This window comes from Lepidochelys olivacea, assembly GCF_965140295.1.
Source record: "Lepidochelys olivacea isolate rLepOli2 genome assembly, chromosome: 16".
NCBI lineage: Eukaryota > Metazoa > Chordata > Testudines > Cheloniidae > Lepidochelys > Lepidochelys olivacea.
In genome coordinates this window covers 8,739,157-8,764,369 of record NC_140426.1, presented here as the reverse complement: position 1 = coordinate 8,764,369, position 25,213 = coordinate 8,739,157, and the positions used below count along the sequence as shown (strand labels likewise).

General features: G+C 46.8%; 1 protein-coding gene across 1 annotated transcript in view; it reads left to right on the top strand.

The window, feature by feature from the left end:
- The first annotated feature begins 5,736 nt into the window (after nt 1-5,736).
- LOC311531927 (ectonucleoside triphosphate diphosphohydrolase 2-like) overlaps nt 5,737-25,213 on the top strand; it is a 29,997-nt gene continuing 10,520 nt past the window's right edge. Inside the window, exons 1-4 of the mRNA XM_084649789.1 lie at nt 5,737-5,864; nt 12,783-12,900; nt 20,291-20,441; nt 21,771-21,930. Of these exons, the coding sequence (XP_084505915.1) occupies nt 5,754-5,864; nt 12,783-12,900; nt 20,291-20,441; nt 21,771-21,930 (540 nt within the window). The 5' untranslated portion in view covers nt 5,737-5,753. The remainder of the gene's footprint in view (nt 5,865-12,782; nt 12,901-20,290; nt 20,442-21,770; nt 21,931-25,213) is intronic.

Genomic DNA, 25,213 nt, shown 5'->3' with positions numbered 1-25,213 from the left:
TCGGGTCCGACGCTGTCCCCGTCCCCCCCCGAAACTGCTCCTCGGCGCGCAGGTTCCGGGCTGCGGCGGGAGGGGCTAGGAGCCGGCTCCGCCTTGCCGCAGGCCTGCGGGGCGCCCTTGAGCGCCCAGGGCTCTCAGGGCCCGTTCCCCGTAGATCCCCCCCGGGTGCTGCCTGCTCCCCTGGCTATAGAGACCCCAGAGCCTTCCTGCCACCTCCCCTCGAGCCCCCTGCCATGCTGTCCTCACCAAGTGCCCTTCAGTCCTGCTCCGCACCTGTCCTGGATGTTGCTGGCCACATCACAGGCGTCGGCTTCCATCCCAACCCTTGCATGTGTAAACCTGTCTCTTTGTGTAACTCCCCTCACGGCGTGAAGACCTCTCGTCTCAAGGCCTGTGGACGCTGAACGTGCCATCGCTGGATTGCCCAGGCTTCTGCCCTGTACGGCGCTCCGTTGGGTTTTCAGTCTCAGCGGCACATGGGTGGTGGGGGGCACTCACCCTGCACGGGATGGGGGAGGGGACCACCCCCCGTCCCTGCCGGGCACGCTCCAAGTGCAACACTAGTGTAGTAGGGACCAGCCCAAGTCAGGCTGGGGTTAATTGCCGAGGAGCAAGGAGGCACCTTGCAGGCTCCGGCCTGGGCACAGCTGGAACCCCGACCGCGGAAGCCAGTGGCGCCAAGACCCAGACAGATGCCCAGGTCCCTATGGATGCCCAGTAGGGATTGGAGTCACTGGGACCCGTGTGTGCTGGGAAGCCTAGAGACCCAGATGCTGCCCCAACTACTGCTCTGAGAGACATGGTAGGAAGTGGCTGGGGGGACTAGCTATAGCCCTGTGGGAAGTTGCCGTGTTTTGGTTGGAGCCCTGATGACTCAGTTGTGGAGCACTCTACCACTGTTAGGGTCTTGGGCCGGGACCTGGTGGAGCAGGTTAGACCCCTACCCTGGCTACCATGCGGGTAAGGGCAGACCCTTTGGCTGCTAGGCCTCCCTGCCCTGCGAGTTAGAGCAACCCCTTTGGCTCTGGCCACTAGGCCTCTTGCCCTGTGGGTAAGGGCAACCATATCAAGTCTTACCCCATTAGGTCTTCTAGCTCTGAGGACAAGGGCAGCTGAACTGACTGACCACTGGCCATACTGTCCCGGAGGCAAAGACAACTATATTGACATTAGCTGCCCTGAGGTAGAGGGTGGCTTGGAGGATGGGGTGCACTCACCTTGCACTGGATGGGGTTCCCCCACCCTGTCACAATATGCTTGTCAAATGCACCACCTGAGTTATTTCAGTCTTCCAGCATCCCCAAATCTCATGTTAAAGCTTGCCATCTTCCATGGCCCAGCTGCCAAGGTACTTGAACTGGTCAGTCTGATTTAGTCTCACTCCATTAATCTCTACATCCAGTTTTCTGCCTCACACAACCTCAGTCTTAATCATACTCATTTTCATCCCTTGCCAGCTTAGCTGGTCATACCGCTAGTTTACTATTACCTCTAGAACTTCATTTGAGGATGCCATTATTGCTATGTCATCAGCATATAGCAGCTTCTCACCTTTCCCCACTGGGATTTTCCTGTGGACATAGTCCATCAATATGATAACCAGCAGCAGAATTAGGGCCGGCTCTTGGTCCAGGCTGATCCCTGGTTCAGTCTGACTTTCATTTCAAATGGATGTTTAATTCCAAAAAATGTTTGGGTCACTGTTTTAGGTGATCTATATAGGGCATTCACCATAGTTATTAAAATTTCAGTCACTCCATATTTCCTCAGCACTGATGTGAACATCCTTCTGTCCACTTTATTGTATGCCTTTTCTTGGTCTATAAAAGCCCAGAAGCTATCCTGTTGGTGTGACAGTCTGTATCCCTACATGTGCCCCTTTTAATAGCATCTTTTACAAAGTATGCCTTGTGAGGTATCATTTAAAAACTCATAATCTGCTGATCACCATTGTCCTGGTAAAATATGTGTGGCAACATTGTATGTAAAGTTATAAGATTCTACTGTATGATAGTACTGAAAACAGCAACAAACCAGTTCCCCAGAGACAAAAGGCTAGCCAAAGCCTCAGCCAGGTATCCACAAAATCAAGTGGACTATCACCTGGTTCATTGGCCATTCTTTGGCAGGAAGATTTGTGCAAAGATTTACATTTTGACAAAGAAACAGCTGAGGATTCCCATCCAACAGATTTATCCTGAACCTTGGTTGGAGATGACCCTCAACAAGAAGGAAAAATATAAGAAGGAAGAACAAAGCTCCCAAATCATCTCTCCCTTCATCTCCACTTACAGCGTTGACAATACTTGAAGGACAAAGGAAGCATCATTGGACTGGGGAGGGATACTGGCTGAAAGGACTTCAGCCAGGAAGACTGCTGCAATGTGGTAAGAGAGATCTTTGCTTTGAATTCACTTAGTTGATTAAGTTAGGTATTCGTTGTGATTTACTTTGTATTTATTTGTAACCAATTATGACTTGTATGCCTCATTACTTGTAGTCATTTAAAATCTCTTTTGTAGTTAATAAACTTGTTTTATCAGGCACCATGTTGGCAACTCTGCCCTAAATGGGGTTGTCTCGTTTAAGAGATGCTCAAAGTATTGTTTCCACTTCTTCTTCACCTGTTCAGGTGTTACCAGCAGCCTCCCCCGATCATCAGCTCAGGGAACTGGTGGATAAGGTCCCATGGCAAGAAAATCTAAGAGGTAAAGGAGTTCAGGAGAGCTGGCAGTTTCTCAAGGAGATGTTAAGCACAAAACTGCCAACTATTCCAATGCAAAGGAAATGTAGGAAGAATAGTGAGACATCAATATGGCTCCATCAGGAGCCTGAAAAATCAAATTAATTACCTGAAAATCAAAAAGGAATCCTATGGGAAGTGGAAACATGAACAAAGTGCTAAGGAGAAGTACAAACAAATAGCATAAGCATGTAGGGACAAAACCAGAAAGGATTAGGCACCACATGAGTTTCACCTAGCAAGGGACATAAAAGGCAATAAGAAGAGATTCTTTAAATACATTAGGAGCAAGAGAAAGACAAAGGCAAGTGTAGGTTAGTGGGGAAGGAGAGCTAATAATTGATGTAATCAAGTAAACTGAGGTGTTTAATGTCTATTTGGTTTCAGCCTTCAATAAAAAAGGTTAATGGTGACAAATACTCAACACAATTAATATTAACAAGAGGGAAGGAACTCAAGCCAAAATAGGGAAAGATCAGGTTAAAAATATGTAAATAAGTTAGATGTATTCAGATTGGCAGGACCTTATGGAGTTCATTTTAGGGGACTTAAGGAACTAGCTGAAGCAATCTCAGAATGGTTAGTGATTATCTTTGAGAACTCCTGGAAGATAGGTGAGGTCCCAGAAGACTGGAGAAGGGCAAACACAGGACCTGTCTTTAAAAGAGAACAAAGAGGACCTGGAGGGTTATAGACCTGTCAGCCTAACTTAGATACCTGGAAAGATACTGTAACAACTTATTAAACAATGAATTTGTAAACACCTAGAGGATAATAGAGTTCTAAGGAATAGCCAGCATGGATTTATCAAGAACAAATGACGCCAAACCAGCCTAATTTCCTTCTTTGGCAGGGTTACTGTCCTAGCGGATGTGGGGAAAGCAATGCATGTGATACATCTGGATTTTTAGTAGGACTTTTGACACAATCCCACATTATATTTTCATAGGCAAACTATAGAAATGTGGTGTCAATTAAATTATTATAAGGTGTGTGCGCAACTGGTTGAAAGTCTGTACTCAAAGTGTAGTTATCAATGGTTTGCTGTCAAACTGGAGGCTGCACCTAGTGGAGTTCCGCAGGGGTCAGTCTTGAGTCTGGTAGTAGTCAATATTTTCATTAATGACTTGGATAACTGCGTGGAGAGTATGTGCTTAAAATCTGGGGATGGCACCAAGCTGGGAAGGATTGTGGGCACTTTGGAGGACAGTATTAGAATTCAAAATGACCTTGACAAATTAGAGAATTGGTCTTCAAGCAACAAAATTAATTTCAATAAAGACAAGCGCAAAGTACTTCACTTAGGAAGGAAAAATCAAGTGCACAGCTCCAGAATGGGGAATAACTGGCTAGCTGGTAATACTGCTGCAAAGATCTGGGGGTTCTCGTCAATCACAAATTGAATGAGTCAATGTGATGTAGTTGCAAAGAAGGCTAATAGCGCTGTGGGGTGTATTAGTAGGACTGTTGCATGTAAGATGTGGGAGATAATTGTCCTGCTCTGCTCAGCACTGCTGTGGCCTCAGCCTTAATACTGTGTCCAGTTCTGAGTGTCACACTTTAGGAAAAATATGGATATATTGGAGAGAGTCCAGAGGAGAGCAACAAAAATTGTAAAAGGTTTAGAAAACCTGACCTATTAGGAAAGGTTAAAAAAATTGGGCACATTTTGTTTCGAGAAAAGAAGACTGAAGAGGGACCTGATAAGTCTTCAAGTATGTTAAGGGCTATTATAAAGAGAACTGTGAGATCAATTGTTCTCCATGTCCACTGAAGGTAGTACAAGAAGTAATGGGCATAATCTGCAGCAAGGGAGATTTAGGTTAGATATTAGAAAAAACTTTCTAACTGTAAGGGTAGTTAAGCTCTGGAATAGGCTTCTAAAGGAGGTTGTGGAATCCCCATCATTGGAGGTTTTTAAGAACAGGTTGGACAAACACCTGTAAGGGATGGTCTAGATTTACTCGGTCCTGCCTCTATGCAGGGGTCTGGACTTAATGACTTCTCAAGGTCCCTTCCAGCCATACATTTCTGTGATTTACAATGGTACTGCAATACCATCCTCCTTCCCTTTGCATCTCATTTTTGCAATGCTATAGATCCTTTTTGCCAGCCAGATGTTGGTCATCTAAAAGCACAAGCATGCAGGATATCTAGGGCACTCTTTTTGGCCTTCTTCACCGCCCACTTGGCAGCCTGCTTTGATTCTTTGCATTCGTTTTTATTCACAGTGTATGGGTGTATTTTTTTCCCTTTATGAATCATTTTCTTTTTTCACATCACTATTTGCACGTCATTGGTACATCACCCCTCCTACTCTTTCCCTTGGTTTTCCCCATTTCATTTATAAACCTATGCCACCACCACAATCCACATTCATCTGAGGTAGTTCCGCTTCTCTTGAGCTGATGCCAGATCTGTTTCTGGACACTTATCCTGTACTGCTTGTACAAACTTCTCTGCTGAAGTTCCCCTTAATTTTATGGACTTTAAACTTGGTTTTCTGGGGCAAAGTTCCACTGGACATAGACAATACTAGAGAGCACAGAAATGCACGTGGTCTCCTGACCACACTAATCTGCACATAAAGGAGGCAGCAATGGCTATTCAAAGGCAAATGCATGGCTTCTTCGGCTTTAGGGTGTCAATTAAGAGTAGCCTAAAATAAGCTCTCCATACTGTCACACAGGAAAAGAACATCCGGCATATGAAAAGAGACCCACCTACAGACGGGCTAATACTAACCAGGAGCTCCATTAATGTCTTTGAGCATTGGAGACTAAATAAGCACGAAGTTGTATTTTCATTTACTCTGCTGGCAGTAAAGAGGACACCACTTTACACACATCAAGTCTTGGTCTATGCCATGAGGCTTGAGCTGTGTTGAAAGCTAGCATCTGGCTCCACCTTTCACCCCCTCTTGAAGGCTGCGAATAACTTTCAGACAGTCACTGTGCTTGCTGCTTCACAGCTTCCTCTTTCGTTCAGCAGAAGCAGGAAAAGGAGCCTGATGTCTTGGCGTGAGCTTCTTCCCCCTTCCCTGGTGATTTTAGCTGGATTGATTGGGATCCTGCTGCTTTGTATCACCACTAAAGATGTGCAGAACCCTCCCAGGTGCAAGGTAAGGAATGGCTGTCACAGAGGTGGGCTTAGCCTGGCATATGGCATGCAAGGTGTGCCAGGATGAATATTAACATCAGCAAACACTGACTATTATCTATCACAGTCTAATGTGGTCAGCCTGTAAAAGGGAATCTGTTTTTTTACTTTAGGCTTTACTTGCATCTGTTGCAGCATTGTCTCTAAATCCATTAACTTCCTTGTTTTATGCTGTTAAACACACTGTACCAGTAAGTAAATTAACTTAGTAGCAAAATTCAGCAGTGCCTGCCCTCTTTCTTCAAAGGGCCACAAGCAGAAAGCTTGCTCTCTGGCATATGGCTCCTTGCAGCTGCAACAAGCACTAATATCAGTGAACTTCCTTTTTGTACAATATCTTACTGCTATGACATTCCGGGGTGCAGTCCAGACCAATGAGGGGCTGTGTCACCCCTGCCTTGCAGCCTGGCGTGTCTCACAATGCTGTGCTGCTGTGGCTCCCAACCTGGGCTCCTCACAAACAGCATGCAGGTTACACGTGTACCTGCATGTCTGCATAGAGCCACAGCCCTGGTCCAGCAAACTCCAGCCACACTCTGGCTTCCAACAGCCTTGGTTACCACTTGCAGGGTGACCCCAACATACTCCCAATCTCTGATTTCTCCTCCCCCTTCCCCCCCTCAAAGTGTGTTCTACACTGTCCAGCCCTCTCCTATATATTTCAGATCTATTAGGTCCATTGCCCCTCTAAGGGGATCAATATACAGTAGTTACCCACACAATCACAACACTGGATTAGTTTTAATTTAAAGAATAAAACAAGTTGGGTTTTAAATGAGAAGAATCATAAGGCATTAGTCAGAAATGGTTACATGAGAAATAAAGATAAAATGCTTCCTAGTACTAAACATAGCAAACTAGACTTGGTTCAAGGTGAAGTCCCTTACAACATGTTTCCAGGAACATTGCTGACCAAACTCAGTCCAAGATTCTCTCCCAAAGTCCAAAGGCTGTTTCCTTTGTCATCTTCTCTGAAAGGGGAGAGATGGATAGGCAGAGAGAACTTGGGGTTTTTTTGCCACTCACTTTTATCGTCCGGTCCCCCTTTGAAATGCATTTTCCCGAGGGTTACCCCTAGATAAAGTTCATTCCTGCTGTGAGATTGCAGTCAAGGTGTCTGGTGGTGAGAGAGGTTCCAGGCTGTTCTTCACTAAGATGCAGATCTGCTTGTTCCTGCCCCCCTCTCTTGCCAAAGATCTGTCTTTGAGAAACCGATTTATCCAGACTTGTCTGGTAAACATATTTCAGACCTAATTTCAGCTTATGTTTATAACTTTTTACATATAAGGTTACTGCACACATTTCAGCATGTTATTGACTAGTGAGTTACTAGTTTTCAAATGATATTTTACAAGGCATATTTTGTACAAAGATTCTTACAATGGTGTGTAGGTTGTGAATACAGGGGTGCATTTGGTTACGACTGCTAACTGCCTGGGCTCTCCCTATAATAGCATTATAAGGAAACAGAGGTATTGTGCTCCAGTGACCTCTAATTTGACATATGAAGATAGTTTGGACAGGATATGAAAATACTTTGCATTAGCTTCATCCTTGGTTGTAGCCAGGAGTAAAGCTGTCTAAATAGTGCAAAAAATGTTTGTGAGCATTCATTTGAACTCCCCAACAGCTGTTCAGTTTGACCATGATCTCTTGATATAAGGACCTCCACATTTGAGCGCCCTACACTTTCCTATTCCAAGAAGTTCAACCTTGCTCACATCAGCTGTAGCATTTCCATCGAATGCGACTGTATGAGTGGGTGGCACACTGGTGGTTTCGTGTTTTGGTTTTGACTGAGTCTGCAGAACGACCGCTCTAGTGTGTCTGCTGCTGCTCAGAGCTTTCCTAAGGTTAAATGAATGAAAACTGGCCACTTTTGTCCCCTTTCACTGTTGCTATTTAGAACCCTGCAAGTAGTTGTGAAACTGACCAGAATCAGGGCAGTTTCATTTTGCCCATGCTTGGGATAGCTCTGGCCAGCAGCAGTGAGGCTGAGACTATTCACAGGGTGGAGGTTAAGTCAAAAATAAAGACTGAGGGTGGGAAAGAGATTACCTGTTTGCACCAGCTGAAAAGGAAAGGGAGGGGTAGATTAACAGTGATCGCACACGCTCCTTCATAGCATTCAGCACACACCAATTGGGAAACACAGACAAAACTCTTTCTAGCAGCCAGAGGTGATGGGGATGGCTTAATAGCGATCAGATATTTGTTCATCAGGGAGATGAAAGAGCCCAAAGCAGGGTCAGCACCTGACAGGAATTTCAGCACAATCCTCTTTTCCAGCAGCTGGGGGAGGAGAGAGTTGGCTTCACCCTTGGGCTTTGCCTTGGGACAGTATCTCTTGTCATGGCCTTTAGCTAGTGGGTTTAGTCCTCTCACTGCTAGATGTCTGGTCAGTGTGAACGAATGGGGATGAAGGATAGATGTGGAGAGCTGGATGTGTGGACTGGTGAGAGCATGTGCTCAGCTATTAGCAGTTCAGGCAAAGCAAGCCCTTGTATGGCTGGGGAGCTGGCTAGTAGCTGCTGCTCTGGGCAATTATTATCGTGTGAAAGTGGAATATACATGCTGTAACAACCTTGTGCTGTCACCTTGCTACTCAGTGTGGCCTCAGAACATCACCATGACAGCAGGGGATGGAATTCAGATCCCCCTGCCTCAAGGACAGAGCCCTGCCCTTTGACAATGAACCGTTAGCAGCACAGGGCATCTGGCTAGAGCTGGTGGGGAGCTTTTTCATAAAATGTTTGGTCAGAAAATACCAATCTATGAAAACCGAAACTTTTCAGGGGAAAGGGCCAGATATGCTGAAACTTTTGTGGGGAAGTTTCTCAGGTTCAGGATGGGAAGGAGTCCTCCCATCATAGCCAATAACCTGGTGGGAAGGGCACTCACCTGGGATGTGGGCGACCCCTGAGTCCTCCACATCCCAGGAAGTGCCTTCCCTACCAGGCTATTGGCTTTTCTGGGGTGGGTGTCTCTTGTTGGTTTTTCATGACCATCTTAAAGTCTTGGTTTCATCCCAATGCGGCATAGGAAACTTTTTGAATGCCGTTTCCCGCACAGATCGATTCGTAGTGAAGCAGTCCTCATTCCCTCGCGTAGGGGGCATACAATATAGTAATGAAACAGTCTTGTGTAACTTTTACAGGCAAGCGTTTGCTATTATAACTGGGAGAGCAGCGACTGGGAATAATACTTCACACTTCTACAGCATCTGTCATCCTAAGTCTTTTACAAATGCTCACTACCAGCTTTCTAACTAGGGCTGGGGGAACTACTCACATCAGATTTTGAGTCAAATGTAGCCCTTCATTCTATTTGTGGCTGGTCTGTGCCATTTTGATGAATCTGTTCATTCAAAAATTATCCAGGACCCAATTCTGATTTACACTAAGGCCAATTCATGGTGTAAATGGAGACCTTAAATCTATCTCACTTTAATGACTTAAGCAGTGTAGCGTGACCTTAGTGTAAATGAGTCAGGCCCTCGGCGCACTTTATATGCAAACAGAATTAAGCCTGTGGCTTGCTGGCAAACGGTTTAGTGGCTATTACTTTGAGCATTCTGAATTCACATTTTGGACTTAGAAGCTGGGATTTTCAAAGGGCCTATAGGATTTAGGCACTCAACTTATATCAACTTTCAATAGGAGCTGAGGGACCAAACCCTCTAGGACCCTAAAAATCCCAACCTGAGCATTTGGACTGGACATGTTGTTCATGTCATGTTGCTCCCCAGTTAGATGAGGAGAATCGGCATTGCAGGGGCAAATGCTCACTGTTACGAATCTGAAACTTTCTGGAACTATTTGGTGGCATTTGTTCAACATATGCTTCAGGAACATCCTTCCCAGGGAATTTGTTTGCTTTTTGCAGTTACTCTGGGGCATGCAGAAGGATCAAAAACTGATCACATGAGCTTGCTTGATATTTTGACTGAATGGTCAGGAATTTTCTTGCAGTACTCACCAATTTTTAATTATAATCAAAGAGCACTGTGCATAACTCAGTCCTCCTTACTGAGTAACCCTACAATAACAAACCAAAATGCAGCTTAGATAGAGATAAAACATTCCCAGTAAGGAAGGTGGAAGCAGATCTGATTTTTATGCTTCTATGGGATTATTGCAAACTTCTGGGGGGGGAGAGGGGGAAGGGCCTGAAAACTACTTTGACAGTGACATTTACAAGGCCAGTTGGTGCATTAGGCAAACAATGTCTAATAGACACTCCCTCGTGCTTATAAGACATGTATTTCCTCACACGTGTAACTCCTCCACTTGCCAGCTCTCATGATTTTACCACAAATCTCTGCTATTTGGCATTTTTCTTAAAGCCCCAGCTCCTGGAATCATGTGAACATGTGAGCCTCCCAACTTTTATTAAAAATAAAGATAAGTTTCTAGCCTTTGGTGTTGTATAGAAAAGCTTGAAAATGTGACCTGAGTGAAACTGAAAGGCCCTGAAACCATAGCGAAAAGAAAACAACCCCAATTTTTGTAATATCTCATGATTTAAGCCAATCTCCTGGATTTTTTTTGCGGCAGGAGTCCTGATTCTGAAATGGTTGTATAGCACCAACACCTCTGCGTGGGTTGTCGGCAGCAGGGATTGGAACTGGGACTTCTAGATCTTAATGCTTCTTGTCTGAGCTAAAAGTCCTGTCTCTGGGCTTGTCTACACTGGCACTTTACAGCGCTGCAACTTTCTCGCTTGGGGTGTGAAAAAACACCCCCCGGAGTGCAGCAAGTTTCAGTGCTGAAAAGCACCAGTGTACCCAGTGCTCCTAGCACTGATAGCTGTGCCCCCCGTGGAGGTGGTTTTTTAGAGCGTTGGGAGAGCTCTCTGCTGCGACCACATAAGCCACATTAAAGCGCTGCCATGGCAGCACTTTAGCATTGCCAGTGTAGACCAGCTCTGTTAGCTAATCCTGCAGCAGGCTCATCAACTCATGGGGCCTAGCCAGTACTAGAGGGGGACAGAGGGCCACACCAAGTGGGTTTGGTCTGCTCTTGTATAACAGGTTAGGAAGGTGCTGATATAATATTATGAATACATTCCTGTGCTGCCCCTCCGGCTCCTGCTCTGCTGAACCACACTCTGTTCAGGACTTTAAAAAGATACCGCAGAGTTAAACCTTGGACAGCGTGCCATGCAACTTCTTAGGAGCAACAAGTAACATAAACATCTACAACCAGCACTTGGCTGCTTGTGAATAACTTTCTTAACAGTTGTGTTTATGTGGTAACTCTCCTGGGGTTTTCCCATACACCGTTTCCTAGTTTGTTGCTGTTACCAAAGGTTCAGTGCAAGCCTGCACTCACGCATGCATTTTCTCCTCTAACCCTCTCCCAGGGTTGATTTCTCAGTCACTGCAGCAGGATGTCAAAAGTGCACATGGGTTATCAGGACCCCTCAGATCCAGAGGAGAGTAGCGGCCCCACAGATCTCCGAGGCCCCGCCATGCTCATTCCATTCCCCCTTCCTCTGTCGCTTGCTCTCCCCCACCCTCACTCACTTTCACCGGACTGGGGGAGGGGTTGGGGTGCGGGCTCTGGGCTGGGGTTGAGGGTTTTGGAGTGTGGGAGGGGCTCTGGGCTGAGCCTGGGATAGAGGGTTGGGGTTCAGGAATGGGTGCAGGGTGTGGGCTCTGGGAGTGGATTGGGGTGTGGAAGGGGGTTCAGGGCTCGGACAAGGGTTGAGGTGCGGGAGGGGTTCAGGGTGTGGGTTCCAGCTGGGCGCCACTTACCTCAGGTGGCTCCCGGGTGGCAGCAGCCGTGGTGCAGGTGCAGTGGGGCTAAGGCAGGCTCCCTACCTGCCCTGGCCCCACGCTGCTCTTGGAAGCAGCCGGCATGTCCGGCAGTGGCTCCGGAGGCAGATGGCTCTGCCTGCCATCCCTACCTGCAGGCACCACCCCCGCAGCTCCCATTGGTTGCAGGTCCCCGTTCCTGGCCAATGGGAGCTGTGTGGGTTGTGCCTGCTGGTGAGGGCAGCGTGCGGAGACCCCCTGCCTTCCCCCGGGGCAGCAGGGACGTGCCAGTCGCATCCGGGAGCAGCGTGGGGCCAGGGCAGGGGGGGAGCCTGCCTTCGCCCTGCTGCGCTGCCAGGCTGTTAGTGGCCAATCTCCTGGTTTGACTGCAGGAGATTCTGGGAGCTCGAGCCCGATTCCAGGAGACTCCCAGTCAAACTGGGAGGGTTGGCAATCCTAGACTCAGACTGAGATCGACTGTCAGAGGCTCCACGATCAACCAGTTGATCACGATTGACTGGTTGGTGACCACTGCCATACATACACCATACAAGAATATTCATGATCAGTAAATTACTAGTTTTCCAAGGATTTATTACATCCCACATATTAAATACAGATTATGAGTTGAGGTACATTGAAGATGACAGATAACAGAACAAGGAGTAATGGTCTCAAGTTGCAGTGGGGGAGATTTAGGTTGGATATTAGGAAAAACTTTTTCACTAGGAGGGTGGTGAAACACTGGAATGCGTTACCTAGGGAGGTGGTAGAATTTCCTTCCTTAGAAGTTTTTAAGGTCAGGCTTGACAAAGCCCTGGCTGGGATGATTTAACTGGGAATTGGTCCTGCTTTGAGCAGGGGGTTGGACTAGATGACCTCCTGAGGTCCCTTCCAACCCTGATATTCTATGATTCTATGATTCTATGAACTGGTCAACGAATCTGAAATGCGTTTCCTGACACCAGTGAGCACTGGGATACTCTTAGGGTCACAATGGGTACATTTGGAGTTGACAATGCTGAGTATTTGTGCAGCCGAGCAACCCCACAATAACAAACCGATGTGCAAATGCGTGTCTTCAGGGGCATATCTATTAATGACCTTCCTGTTGTTTTTCAGTACGGCATTGTGCTGGATGCTGGCCTGTCCCGCACTACCCTGTTCATATACCAGTGGTCAGCCAGCAAAGAGAACAATACTGCGGTGATCAGTGAACATCGCTCCTGTGCTGTGCAAGGTAAGGTGGCTGTTCTGCTGCTCATTTATGGACGCTTGCACCGGGTGCCATTTAATGGCATAGTCGTTTCCCGCCACATGCTCTTCTGCTAACTCTGCACAAAGGAATTATTATGAGGTGCAGATAAATCCCCTACAAACTAAAACCGAGGCAGCTGTTTCTACTCTGCCTGATGGCTGAAGCACCTGGTGGGAAATGAAGTGGAACTGCCTGTTCCAGTAGATGGCACTAGCTGAAGCATGTGAGAGGCCTGTGTGTCTTGCGAGGAGTGGTATTGACTGTGTTTATGGCATTGTCTCTTCACTGGTAACAACATCTGGTGTCGGTAGCACTCGTCAGTGCTGTGTGTTAACTGTTAGGGGAACAGTAGGTATTGAGTTTGAATACAATTCAATAGCTCTCCCTGTGCTGCAACAACTCCAAGGGGCTCTGTACCCATGGGAATCAGCTTGTAGGATCAGCACCTGATTTTGCAAGCTCCTCAGGTCAAGTACTATATATCATAAGCATCCTGATCTTTAGATACTGAAGACCATGATGCCCGACCTTACTGAGTGACCTCATAGATAGATAGATCACTTGTCAGCTGGAGATCTCAAAACTCTTTGCAAAAATAGGTAAACATTTTTGCCCCGACTTTACAGATGCGGAAACTGAGGCACACAGCGAGGCAGGGACCTGCTGAAGGTGTCACAGTGAGTCAGCGGCAGAGCCAGGAATACTAAATCTCCAGCCTGACGCATTTTCCATTAGCACCTACTGAAAGCTATTAGTTCTTATATCCACTTTTGGCAAGAGCACATCTTTCATGGACAGCAAAATCGGGTTTCTAGCCCTTTTCACTGCAAAGAAGGCTTCTAGGTATCCTCTTAACTGAGCCATGCAGAAAACTGCCTCTAGCTAGACCACAGCAGCAACCAAGGTGTGAAATTCCGCCTCCCTCACAGCTGATTCAGCAGAAGTGTGAGCGCTGTTCCCATCCCATCTCTCTTATTCTCAATAAAGTGTGAAATTTGCCCAAATCACAAGTAAGCTCTATCTATCTATGTATCTTTGTTCTTGTAAGGAGCATGACAGTTATCTGACCCACTTACAATGGATGCCGCTGAATTGTGTCCATGTAGCAATTTTTTTCACCACGCAGCCATGTGCAGTCACCAAGCTTGAGCTTTTGAATCTGCTTTGCTGCTGAACCATGTTTATCTCAGTGCATACTGGGAAAATCTGAACAGCTATCCTATAGTGCCCCAGCAGATGCAGGAGTGCTGGGCAGACACCCTCAAGCAGCACCATCAGCATGTGGAGCAATGCACTCTGGGATGCCTTACTGCATGAGGCAGCTGGGAAGGAGGAAGACTGGCCAAACCAGCTGTAGAGAGATATGTCCCATCTACACACGAACAAGTTACAAGCAAATATCCGTGTGCCAGCATAGGCCATTGGCAGGGGGATAAACCTGGTTCCCTGATTATGGATGGCAGATCTACTCTACAGACTTCTGCCTGCATAGCTAGGCCAGTCAGAGATGTGCTGACAGAAGCCCCTAGTGTAGATGCCGTTATACCAGAAAAATTTCGTTTACCAGTAGAGCTAGTTTTGCTCTGGGCGTGTGTGGTTTTACTCTGCTCGCACAAAATACAGTTTTACTGGGCTAGCGGCATCCATACAAGGAGTGCTTTGCCATATAGGGGTATTCCTATGCCAGTGAAGCGCTCTTAGAGTAGGCATAATCTGTGAGTATGAAGGACAGAAATTAGAGAGAGGCAGGTTAGTCTAGTGGTTAGGGCACGAGCGCAGGGCATGGGAGACTTAGATTGAAATCTCTGCTCTGCCACGAGACAGTGACCTTGGGCAAGTCACATAGCCTATCTATGCCTTAGTTCCCCCTCTATACAATAGAGATAATAGCCCAGGCCTGCCTTATGGGCTGTTGTAAAGATAAATATGTTAAAGGCTGTGAGGTGCTGATCAGATACTGTGGCAGTAGGGTAAATACCTAAGGTATTAGATAAACTGCATGATCTGTGAACACAAACTATGTTCAGATCCCTCTGTGCCACTAATTGCTGACAAAATGGGTCAAAACTGTAATGGGACCTAAAAATGGGACCTAAAACTGACTCCTCTGTGGATGATTTTTCGTATCAAATGAAGACACTTTTTCTAATGGCTCCTCCTGGGATTTGAAAATCCAGCTAAGATCCTTCTGCCTCTTACACCGTCATCTGTGGAAAAAGATTTCTGCAATTCAAACAGTATTTAGCTGGCAATTTTGTTCGTGATGTACGGGGTGGACTAGAATCCACCTCACTCTCCCACAGCTGCATTGGTTCTAGGGCTAACAGTAGGACTGAAAACTTATGAGTAAAGCAAGCAGATTTGATCATAGACAAACAGAAAGTCATATTATTTTATGGAGCAGCATATTATTATTATAATGGAAATTCCATATTTGCAGTGAATTTCCATTATAAGCCTGATTTTGGTCCCCCTATAAAATCCGTAAGCAATGGTTTATTGGATTAAAAATGTAGTAATGAGGCTTTAGGACTAGATAAATCATTTCTACCAAATTTGAAGTGACTTGAGCAAGGGGTACCTGAATTATAACATCTTAGCAATGGAACTGTTTAACAGAGTTCAGAAAATCTAACATTTTTGTATGACACTTTGTAGAAAAGACAAATTGGAAAGAAGGAGAGAATGTAGTTTACTGGATTTGTCTTCTCAAGATCTAGTGTATAGAACTAACGATTAGTTGAAACTATCATCTGCCTAGGATTGCTTTATGCTCTTGCAAGTAGCTTTCACCAAAGTTCTTTTTTTCTGGTCCCAAATTCAACATGTCTGTTATGAGATGATGGGAACTGTGCAGCAGTTCATGACAGTGCTGTGGCTGCTTGGAATTATCAATGACAATGCTAGACTTATGAGGGACCTGAGTTCTGGGACACACCCATCCGTTGAAACCTGCAAGAAAGAATTTATTAATTACCTTAAACCTCTAAGCCTGATGAATACACTGAAGAAGCTACTAATCCGCTAACAGACTAGAACTCATATAGGCCCTGTCATAAATATAAAGAGAAGGGTAAACCCCTTTAAAATCCCTCCTGGCCAGAGGAAAAATCCTCTCACCTGTAAAGGGTTAAGAAGCTAAAGGTAACCTCGCTGGCACCTGACCAAAATGACCAATGAGAAGACAAGATACTTTCAAAAGCTGGGAGGAGGGAGAAAAACAAAGGGTCTGTGTCTGTCTGTACGCTGCTTTTGCCAGGGACAGAACAGGAATGGAGTCTTAGAACTTTTAGTAAGTAATCTAGCTAGGTATGTGTTAGATTATGATTTCTTTAAATGGCTGAGAAAAGAGCTGTGCTGAATAGAATGACTATTCCTGTCTGTGTGTCTTTTTTGTAACTTAAGGTTTTGCCTAGAGGGATTCTCTATGTTTTGAATCTAATTACCCTGTAAGGTATCTACCCATCCTGATTTTACAGACGTGATTCCTTTACTTCTATTAAAAGTCTTCTTGTAAGAAAACTGAATGCTTTTTCATTGTTCTAAGATCCAAGGGTTTGGGTCTGTGGTCACCTATGCAAATTGGTGAGGATTTTTACCAAACCTTCCCCAGGAAGTGGGGTGCAAGGGTTGGGAGGATTTTGCGGGAAAAGACATGTCCAGACTACGTTTCCCAGTAAACCCAGATAAAGTTTGGTGGTGGCAGTGGAAATCCAAGGGCAAAGGGTAAAATTAATTTGTACCTTGGGGAAGTTTTAACCTAAGCTGGTAAAAGTAAGCTTAGGAGGTTTTCATGCAGGTCCCCACATCTGTACCCTAGAGTTCAGAGTGGGGAAGGAACCTTGACAGGCCCCGATTCAGGAAAGCACTTAAGCTCACACACAAAAACGAATAGCTTTCAGTAGGTCTATGAGTCCCACAATAGTTAGTCTTCTCCATAGGCGCTGACTTCTACTGGTGCCGGTGGGTGCTCGACCCCCCTCTGCCCCCAGCCCCGGCCCTGCCCTGCCCCCTACTGCCCCCATTCCAACCCCTTCCCCAAAGTCCTCACCCCAACTCCACCCCCTCCCTGCCCCTATTCTGACTCCTTCCCCAAATCACTGCCCCGACCCCACCTCTTCCCCGCCTCCTCCCCTGAGCGTGCCACGTTCCTGGTCCTCCCCCTCCCTCCCGGAGCTTGCTACAGCTACTTTGGCTGCGGCAAGCGCTGGGAGGTAGGCGGAGAAGCAGGGATGCGGTGCACTCAGGGGAGGAGATGGAGAAGGAGGTGAGATGGGGTGAGGCGGCGGGGCGGGGAGCTTGGCTGCCGGTGGGTGCACAGCACCCACCAGTTTTTCCCCGAGGGTGCTTCAATCCCGGAGCACCCACGGAGTCAGCACCTATGATTTTACCTCAGCTATTGTCAAAATGTGCTAATGCAAAAGGCATCAGGCTGGAGACTTCGCGTCCCTGGTCCTGCCACTGACTCACTGTGACAAGTCATCTCACCCAGTTACAACTTGTTTTTCACTACATAGCCATGTGCTGTCACTGAGCTTGAGCTTCTGCGTCTGCTTTGCTGCTGAATCATGTTGATCCCAGTGCATACTGGGAAAAGCTGAATAGCTTGACTGCAAGCACATACTTCCCTGAATTGGGGCCATGCTTAGATTGACTTCAGGGGGCATATGTCAGGTCCCACATGACAATGCATTGTTCTAGCTGGTACTGTACAACTATAAACAATGTACACCATATTGTCCTTAACAATATATTAGTTGTTCCTCTGTTTAGGCCTGTGTGGCATTGGATAGTCATGTTAAATTGAATGGGATATTTGTAGCTCTGGCTGTTTAATTCTAAGGTATTTTGTTTAAAAATATTTTAATGAAAAGGATATGAAATAAAAAGTTTGGCAGAAACCACGACTAATTCTGGTTATGTCAGCGTTGCTGGCTCTACACATTCAAACATCATGAGTCAGGGCCCAAAAAACCATGCAATTTTTAAAAATAACTTCTGAATTCTTTTTATTTGTCTTCGGCTGTTGTAACCTTTCGGGGTCATATTTTCAAGCTTTTCTCCACAACCATGTGGGCCAAAACCGTACTTTTTTACAATGAAAGCTGAGATTATCACATAATCACATGCCTCCAGGAACTGGGGATTTGTGATAAAATCATCAGAGTTGGCAATGCTGTTGCCACACTGGGTAAGGAGCTTGTCTTCTAGCTGTTGTATAAAGTGCTGTGCATGCTAATGGTGCTTTACAAACCGCAATTATATCTGAATGAGAGTTGAGTTTTGAACAATAAATTGAACTCAGCAGGAATCATAGAATATCAGGGTTGGAAGGGACCTCAGGAGGTCATCTAGTCCAACCCCCTGCTCAAAGAAGGACCAATTCCCAACTAAATCATGCCAGCCAGGGCTTTGACAAGCCTAACCTTAAAAACCTCAAAGGAAGGAGATTCCACCACCTCCCTAGGTAACCCATTCCAGTGCTTCACCACCCTCCTAGTGAAATAGTGTTTCCTAGTATCCAGCCTAGACTTCCCCCACTGCAACTTGAGACCATTGATCCTTGTCCTGTCATCTGCCACCGAGAACAGCCTAGATCCATCCATTCAAGTAGTTGAAGGCTGCTATCAAATCCCACCTCACACTTTTCTTCTGCAGACTAAATAACCCCAGTTCCCTCAGCCTCTCCTCATAAGTCATGTGTTCCAGTCCCCTAATAATTTTTGTTGCCCTCCGCTGGACGTTTTCCAATTTTTTCACATCCTTCTTGTAGTGAGGGGCCCAAAACTGGACACAGTACTCCAGATGAGGCCTCACCAATGTCGAATAGAGGAGAACGATCATGTCCCTCGATCTGCTGGTAATGCCCCTACTTATATAGCCCAAAATGCCATTGGTCTTCTTGGCAACAAGGGCACACTGTTGCCTTATATCCAGCTTCTCGTCCACTGTAACCCCTAGGTCCTTTTCTGCAGAACTTCTGCCTAGCCATTCGGTCCCTAGTCTGTAGTGGTGCATGGGATTCTTCCGTCCTAAGTGCAGGACTCTGCACTTGTCCTTGTTGAACCTCATCAGATTTCTTTTGGCCCAATCCTCTAATTTGTCTAGGTCCCTCTGTATCCTACCCTCCAGCATATCTACCACTCCTTCCAGTTTAGTGTCACCTGCAAACTTGCTGAGGGTGCAATCCACGCCATCCTCCAGATCATTAATGAAGATATTGAACAAAACCGGCCCCAGGACCGACCCTTGGGGCACTCCGCTTGATAGCGGCTGCGAACTAGACATGGAGCCATTGATCACTACCCGTTGAGCCCGATGATCTAGTCAGCTTTCTATCCACCTTATAGTCCATTTGTCCAGCCCATACTTCTTTAACTTGCTGGCAAGAATACTGTGGGAGACCATATGATACGTTTTCTCATGAGGTCTTAAAACAGAACAAGCCTCTTGAGTGTTTTGTGCAAGTGACCAGAATCCGGAAAGCAGACACGTCGTTTGGCTATTCTGAAAACAATCCAGTTTCAATGCCACATTCATCTTCCTTCAGCAGTGTCCGTGTGCATGTACAGGACACTTTGCACTGATAGCTTCCTCTGGCCTCCTAGACAGAGGCTTCCTGTGCTATAGCTGAGAGCAGCCACAATGATTGTGTAGATACCTCCCTGTGAACATGAGGAAATGACTTAAGAAGGAAGCTGACAGCCTCAGCTCAGTCTGCTGCATGCTTTCCCACTTATCTCTCTCAGATCTCTGATGTGGGTCTTTTATGCTGATTTATATAGTTTGGTAGACACCCTAAATTTGCATCTGTTGGTTTAATTAGGTGCCTTGTGTTATATTTACATGCATTCACTTTTTATCTCACTCCACTAAAGCATCATGTATTAGCCGTTATTAGAGGCAGGATTCTGGTTGATCTTATCAGAAACCATGAGGGGGATGGTCAGGCCTAGTCATCAGAGTTGTGGCAGTTGGGCCTAAGGGTCAGAGCCAGCATCAGGAGTCCAGAGCAGGGTTGGCGCAAGGATGGAGAAGGACTAGGAACAGGGCAGGGGCAGGCTAAGGCTTGGGTAGTCTGTTGCCACTAGCAGGCAGGAGAGAGTTCCAAGCCCTGAAATGAGAGTGAGCAGACTCAGCTGCTGTTCCGCCAGTCAGGCTTATATACCAGCCCTGAGTGTCACCAGACCAGTCCCTGGCTTGTGGATTGGCTGGAGCCTAGCACAGGTGACTCATCACCTTACAGATCTGCTGTAACAAATCCTAAACTCTGCACAGAACTGCGTTTATCTCAAAAGGTGCGTGTATTGCTGTGGCTAATGGCTAACCCCACCCTGTCATAATATTTCTTATGTTTCTTTTGGGTCCTTAGGTCCTGGAATCTCCAGCCACTCTGGATCCCTAGGGGAAGCTGGGAACAGCTTAAAGCCATGCCTCGACCAGGCAATGAAGGAAATCCCTGAGGAACAGCATGACCAAACCCCTATCTATTTGGGAGCAACTGCTAACATGAGGCTGCTGAAGTGAGTCAAGGTTTCAGCTACCTTTGTGCTGATAGCACATTGGGTGTGAATGACCATTTTATAAACTAGCCTCCCCATCATGGGCGGTAGGTGAAGCTTCCCCTTGGGGAGGCTAGCCCCCTTCACTGCCTCTTCCAGCCAAGGCCCCACTCCTGCTTGCTGCTCTCAGCCCCACCCTGTGGCCCTGGCTGGAGTGGGGGAGGGAGGCTGAGAGCTTGGCCTCTCCCCCCACATAGTCCTGGCCAGGGCAGCGGGGGCTGAGAGCTCAGTTGGAGCCACGGGTTGAGCTCTCAGCCTGAGCTGGGACCATGGTGGAGCTCCTGGCATCCCTCCCCCTTTTCACCCCTTCCACCTGCGGCTCCACTCACAGCCCCACCCCCTTCTGTCCCCACTCTCTTCCCCCCCCCCACAAGGCTTTGCCCCCGCTCGCTCCTCTTCCCGCTCCCCCTCCCTGCTGTGGCCCTGAGACCGGAAAAGCGAGAGCTCCTCCAGCCCCGGAGCCGTGGCAGGGGGAGATTTTTCCAGGGGCCCCAAATCTGACACTGCCCTTCCCCCCGATGGTGCGAGGTTTGGGGAGGCTTAGCCTGCCGCAGCTTCCATTATACTCTGCCCGTGCACCCCACCTCTGTTCATCCCTGACTACACTGGCCAGGTAAACCATCTGAAGTACTTAGGTGGCCCCCATTCTCTAAGCACATCACAGTCTAACCTATTTATCCTCCCAGTGGCCCTGAGAGGTGGGGGAGCACTGTTGTCCCCATTTCACAGAGGAGGAGTGGAGGAACAGCTCCTCAGAGGTATTTAGGGGTCTAAGTCCCATGGACTGACTAGCTCTCGGCCACACAGGCAGTCTGTGGTAGGGCAGGGAATTGGATCTGGATCTCCCAGTTTCCAGCCTCATGATCTAACCGCTGGACCTTGCGTCCTCTCTAAGACCTTAAGCTTTGCTTCCCAAGGGCAGAGCCTGTGTGTGCTCCTCTCCAGCCATGTGACCAAGCTGGTGATCAGTGCAATTGACTGGTGCCGTATTATAACTTACACTGTGTTATGGGGGGAAGGATAGCTCAGTAGTTTGAGCATTGCCCTGCTAAACCCAGGGTTGTGAGTTCAATCTTTGAGGGGGCCATTTAGGGATGTGGGGCAAAAATTGGGAATTGGTCCTGCTTTGAGCAGGGAGTTGGACTAGATGACCTCCTGAGGTTCCTTCCAACCCTGATATTGTATGATTCCCCAAAATGTGCCTCATGCCAGAAGCATTGAGGCTGTTGTCACTCAGGATTGTTCTTGGGGCCCTTTATCAACTAATGTGCTTCTTCCCTCTTCACCCAGCCTCACCAGTCCCACTGTGTCGAATACTCTTCCTGCCGCTGTAACCTCCACGCTGAAGTCATACCCCTTTGACTTTCAGGGAGCAGAAATTCTGTCCAGTCAAAATGAGGGGGTGTTTGGCTGGGTCACTGTGAACTATCTCCTGGAGAACTTCATCAAGGTAAAGGCTGTAGGGTTGGTGTAGGACACCCGTATGATTCTCCGCTCCATCACACTGGTGTGATTCCACTGACTTCAGTGGTTCCATAGCAGAGAGAAGAATGGGGCTGGAGGAGGAAATAGTAACCAACTGGAGATAGTGATGGGACCATTAGGGTTCTACCTGTATGGGGCTTCCAGCAAAGTTTTGAAACAGTTCTTAAACACTCTTTCAACTTAGTTATGGCCAGTCTATATGATAATAGCGTTTGGCTGGCCAGTGTGGAAGAGGTCAAACTGTTACTACTGGGTTAATAGAACGGCTGTCCTAGGATAGGGTCCTACAGATGTGTACATGCTGCCGTCTGCACCAAAAACTCCCCAAGGCTTACAGGAAAATTTGTCCAGGTTTTAAAGTAATTTGTGATTCTTAGTAAACCTGGCCCAAGACTTAAGGGTCGTTTAAAACAAAAAACCAAGATGACCCCTCAGTCTTGCAGCTCCAGTGCAGACAGTAACCACCACCAACTTTCCTCACTGTTGTTCCAGGTTGGTGGGTCACTTAGTTCTGTTCAGTTACCTCTCAGGATTTGCCAAAGACAGCGAACAGAATTCATATCCTTTTGCTCCAGTATCACAGGCCTCTAGCATTTCGTCTCAGGTAGAATCTCGTTTATCTATGGTAGTATTGCGGCTGTGAGCAGTTCTGACTTCGGCAAGTAGAGGGCAGTAATGTGCATGCCTTCATGCACCCCCCACTCTGTCACGCTCCCGCCAGTTCATTACATTTTCCTTCGCTCTCTTCCAAGGGTGTATGGATTAAACAGAACACTGTATTCCCAAGATGGCAGTGCCGTACAAGGGAAAGGCTCGTTATTCCACGTGCTTGCTGGCGACAGTCCATAAACCTTTCATTATTTTGTTTGTGGAAAGCTGTTTTTTAAAAGTCACATCTGGGAGTCTGATCACACTGACCCCAAAGCAGTTAAGATTGTCCTACATGTCAAATTAGTTGATCGTTGACTATTCCTGGTAAATAGGCCCAATGGCCTGTGATGGGATGTTAGATGGGGTGGGATCTGAGTTACTACAGGGAATTCTTTCCTGGGTGTGTGGCTGGTGAATCTTGCCCACATGCCCAGGGTTCAGCTGATCGCCATATTTGGGGTCAGGAAGGAATTTTCCTCCAGGGCAGATTGGAAGAGGCCCTGGGGGTTTTTCGCCTTCCTCTGCAGCATGGGGTATAGGTCACTTGCTGGAGGATTCTCTGCATCTTGAAGTCTTTAAACCATGATTTGAGGACTTCAGTAGCTCAGACATAGATGAGAGGTTTATTGCAGGAGTGGGTGGGTGAGATTCTGTGGCCTGCCTTGTGCAGGAGGTCAGACTAGATGATCATAATGTTCCGTTCTCACCTTAAAGTCTATGAGTCTGTGAATCCTCCACAAAGGACTTATTATACCATGCTGTAGAATGCAGTGAGACAACTCAAAAACAGGCACGGTAATTAACAAGATTTGTAGTGCCATTCAGAACAGCAGCTACTGTATTGACTGTACATGTCCTTGCCTTTTCTTGTGGCCCCTTTCTATCACTAATGTCAGCACCAGTCAAATCTGCTTGTGCAAGAAGCAGCGGGGAATGAGAACTGAGACTACAAGATGCTCCTGAAGGGAGAGCTCCCTGTGGAATTGAAGTACTTGAACTTCAGTGGGGCTAGGAAGAGAGTCCTGTGTAGTCATCAATATGCCTCTGTAGAGAGAAATGGTGTAACAAGTCACTGCTTACTGACCCATGCCTTTAAACATAGGTGAGATTCTGCTGTTCTCAGTGCTCATGTCTGCAATGATTGTTATTAAATGATTGGAGCTAGTCCAATGCTGTAGCTGGAGTCACCTATTCAGCAACTGATGTGGATCTTAAATGAGTACATTATTCAGTGAATCACAGTGAGAGTTTGAGTGGTAGCGGTGTTAGTCTGTATCAGCAAAAACAACGAGGAGTCCTTGTGGCACCTGGTCTACACTGTGGGGGGAGAGGGGATCGATCTAAGATACACAACTTCAGCTACGAGAATAGCGTAGCTGAAGTCAACATATCTTAGATCAACTTAGAATAACTTACTTTGCATCCTCGCAGCGCGGGATCAAAAGTGGCCGCTCCCCCGTCGACTCCGCTTCCGCCTCTCGCCATGGTGGAGTTCCGGAGTCGACGGCACAGCGATCGTGGATCGATTTATCATGTCTACACTAGACACGATAAATAGATCCCCGATAGATCGATCACTACCCGCCGATCCGGTGGGTAGTGTAGATGTGGCCTAACAAATTTATTTGGACATAAGCTTTCATGGGCTAAAACCCACTTCATCGGGATGAAAAAATACAGTAAGCAGTATATATGTTACAGCACATGAAAAGATGGGAGTTGCCTTACCAAGTGGGGGGTCAGCGCTAACAAGGCCAATTCAATCAAGGTGGATGTTGCCCCTTCCCAACAGTTGAGAAGAAGGTGTGAGTATCAACAGAGCGAAAATTACTTTTTATAGTGACCCAGCCACTCAGTGAGAGTTATTATAGCTTTCGGAATGATGTAGTAGTTCTCATATATATTAGTCCAGGGATATTTTTATCCAGTATTTCCTCAGCTCTAAAAATGATCCAGTCTTTAAGAACCTGGCTGCAGTCTTTAACTCAATGACCTCCTGCATGTGATTGGCAGAGGCTGTCCAGACACAGCATACACCTTTCCCTCATTCTGTATTTACCGTCCATTTATCTCAAACACATGAGATCTATCCCATAAACAAAACTGCTCCAAGAACCTAAATGATGCTACCAGGTTGTACTCCTCTGGCTGCAGGTTTACTCCACAGCGTGGCAGCAATTCAGTGTCAAGACCTCAGACTCCTAGATGTCCTGCTAGGGGTTAAAGGTCGTGCCCATTTTCCAGTGGGAAGTTGATTTTGCTAGATACGCAATAAGGCTTTGGAAAATTCCCTGGGTGACTTTGTATCATGTTAATGTTGGTACGGCCTGTTATTATCGTTATTTAAATAGATACCTCTGCCACCAATACAGAAATAGTAGCAGGGGAGAAAATGAGTAGTTTGCTGCTGAGATTGGAAGGAAGGGAAGTGGATGATTAGGAGAAGTGGCAGGGGCTGGAGTGGCTGGTGCCCCCGACGGTGGCAGGTGTGATGTTGCATTTCCAGTTCCTCCCCATTCATTCCTCCAGAGCATCTGAACTCAGAGACTTGTCAAGTGTACGGGGCTTTATTTTTAAAATCTTCCTCTCTGGTTCCT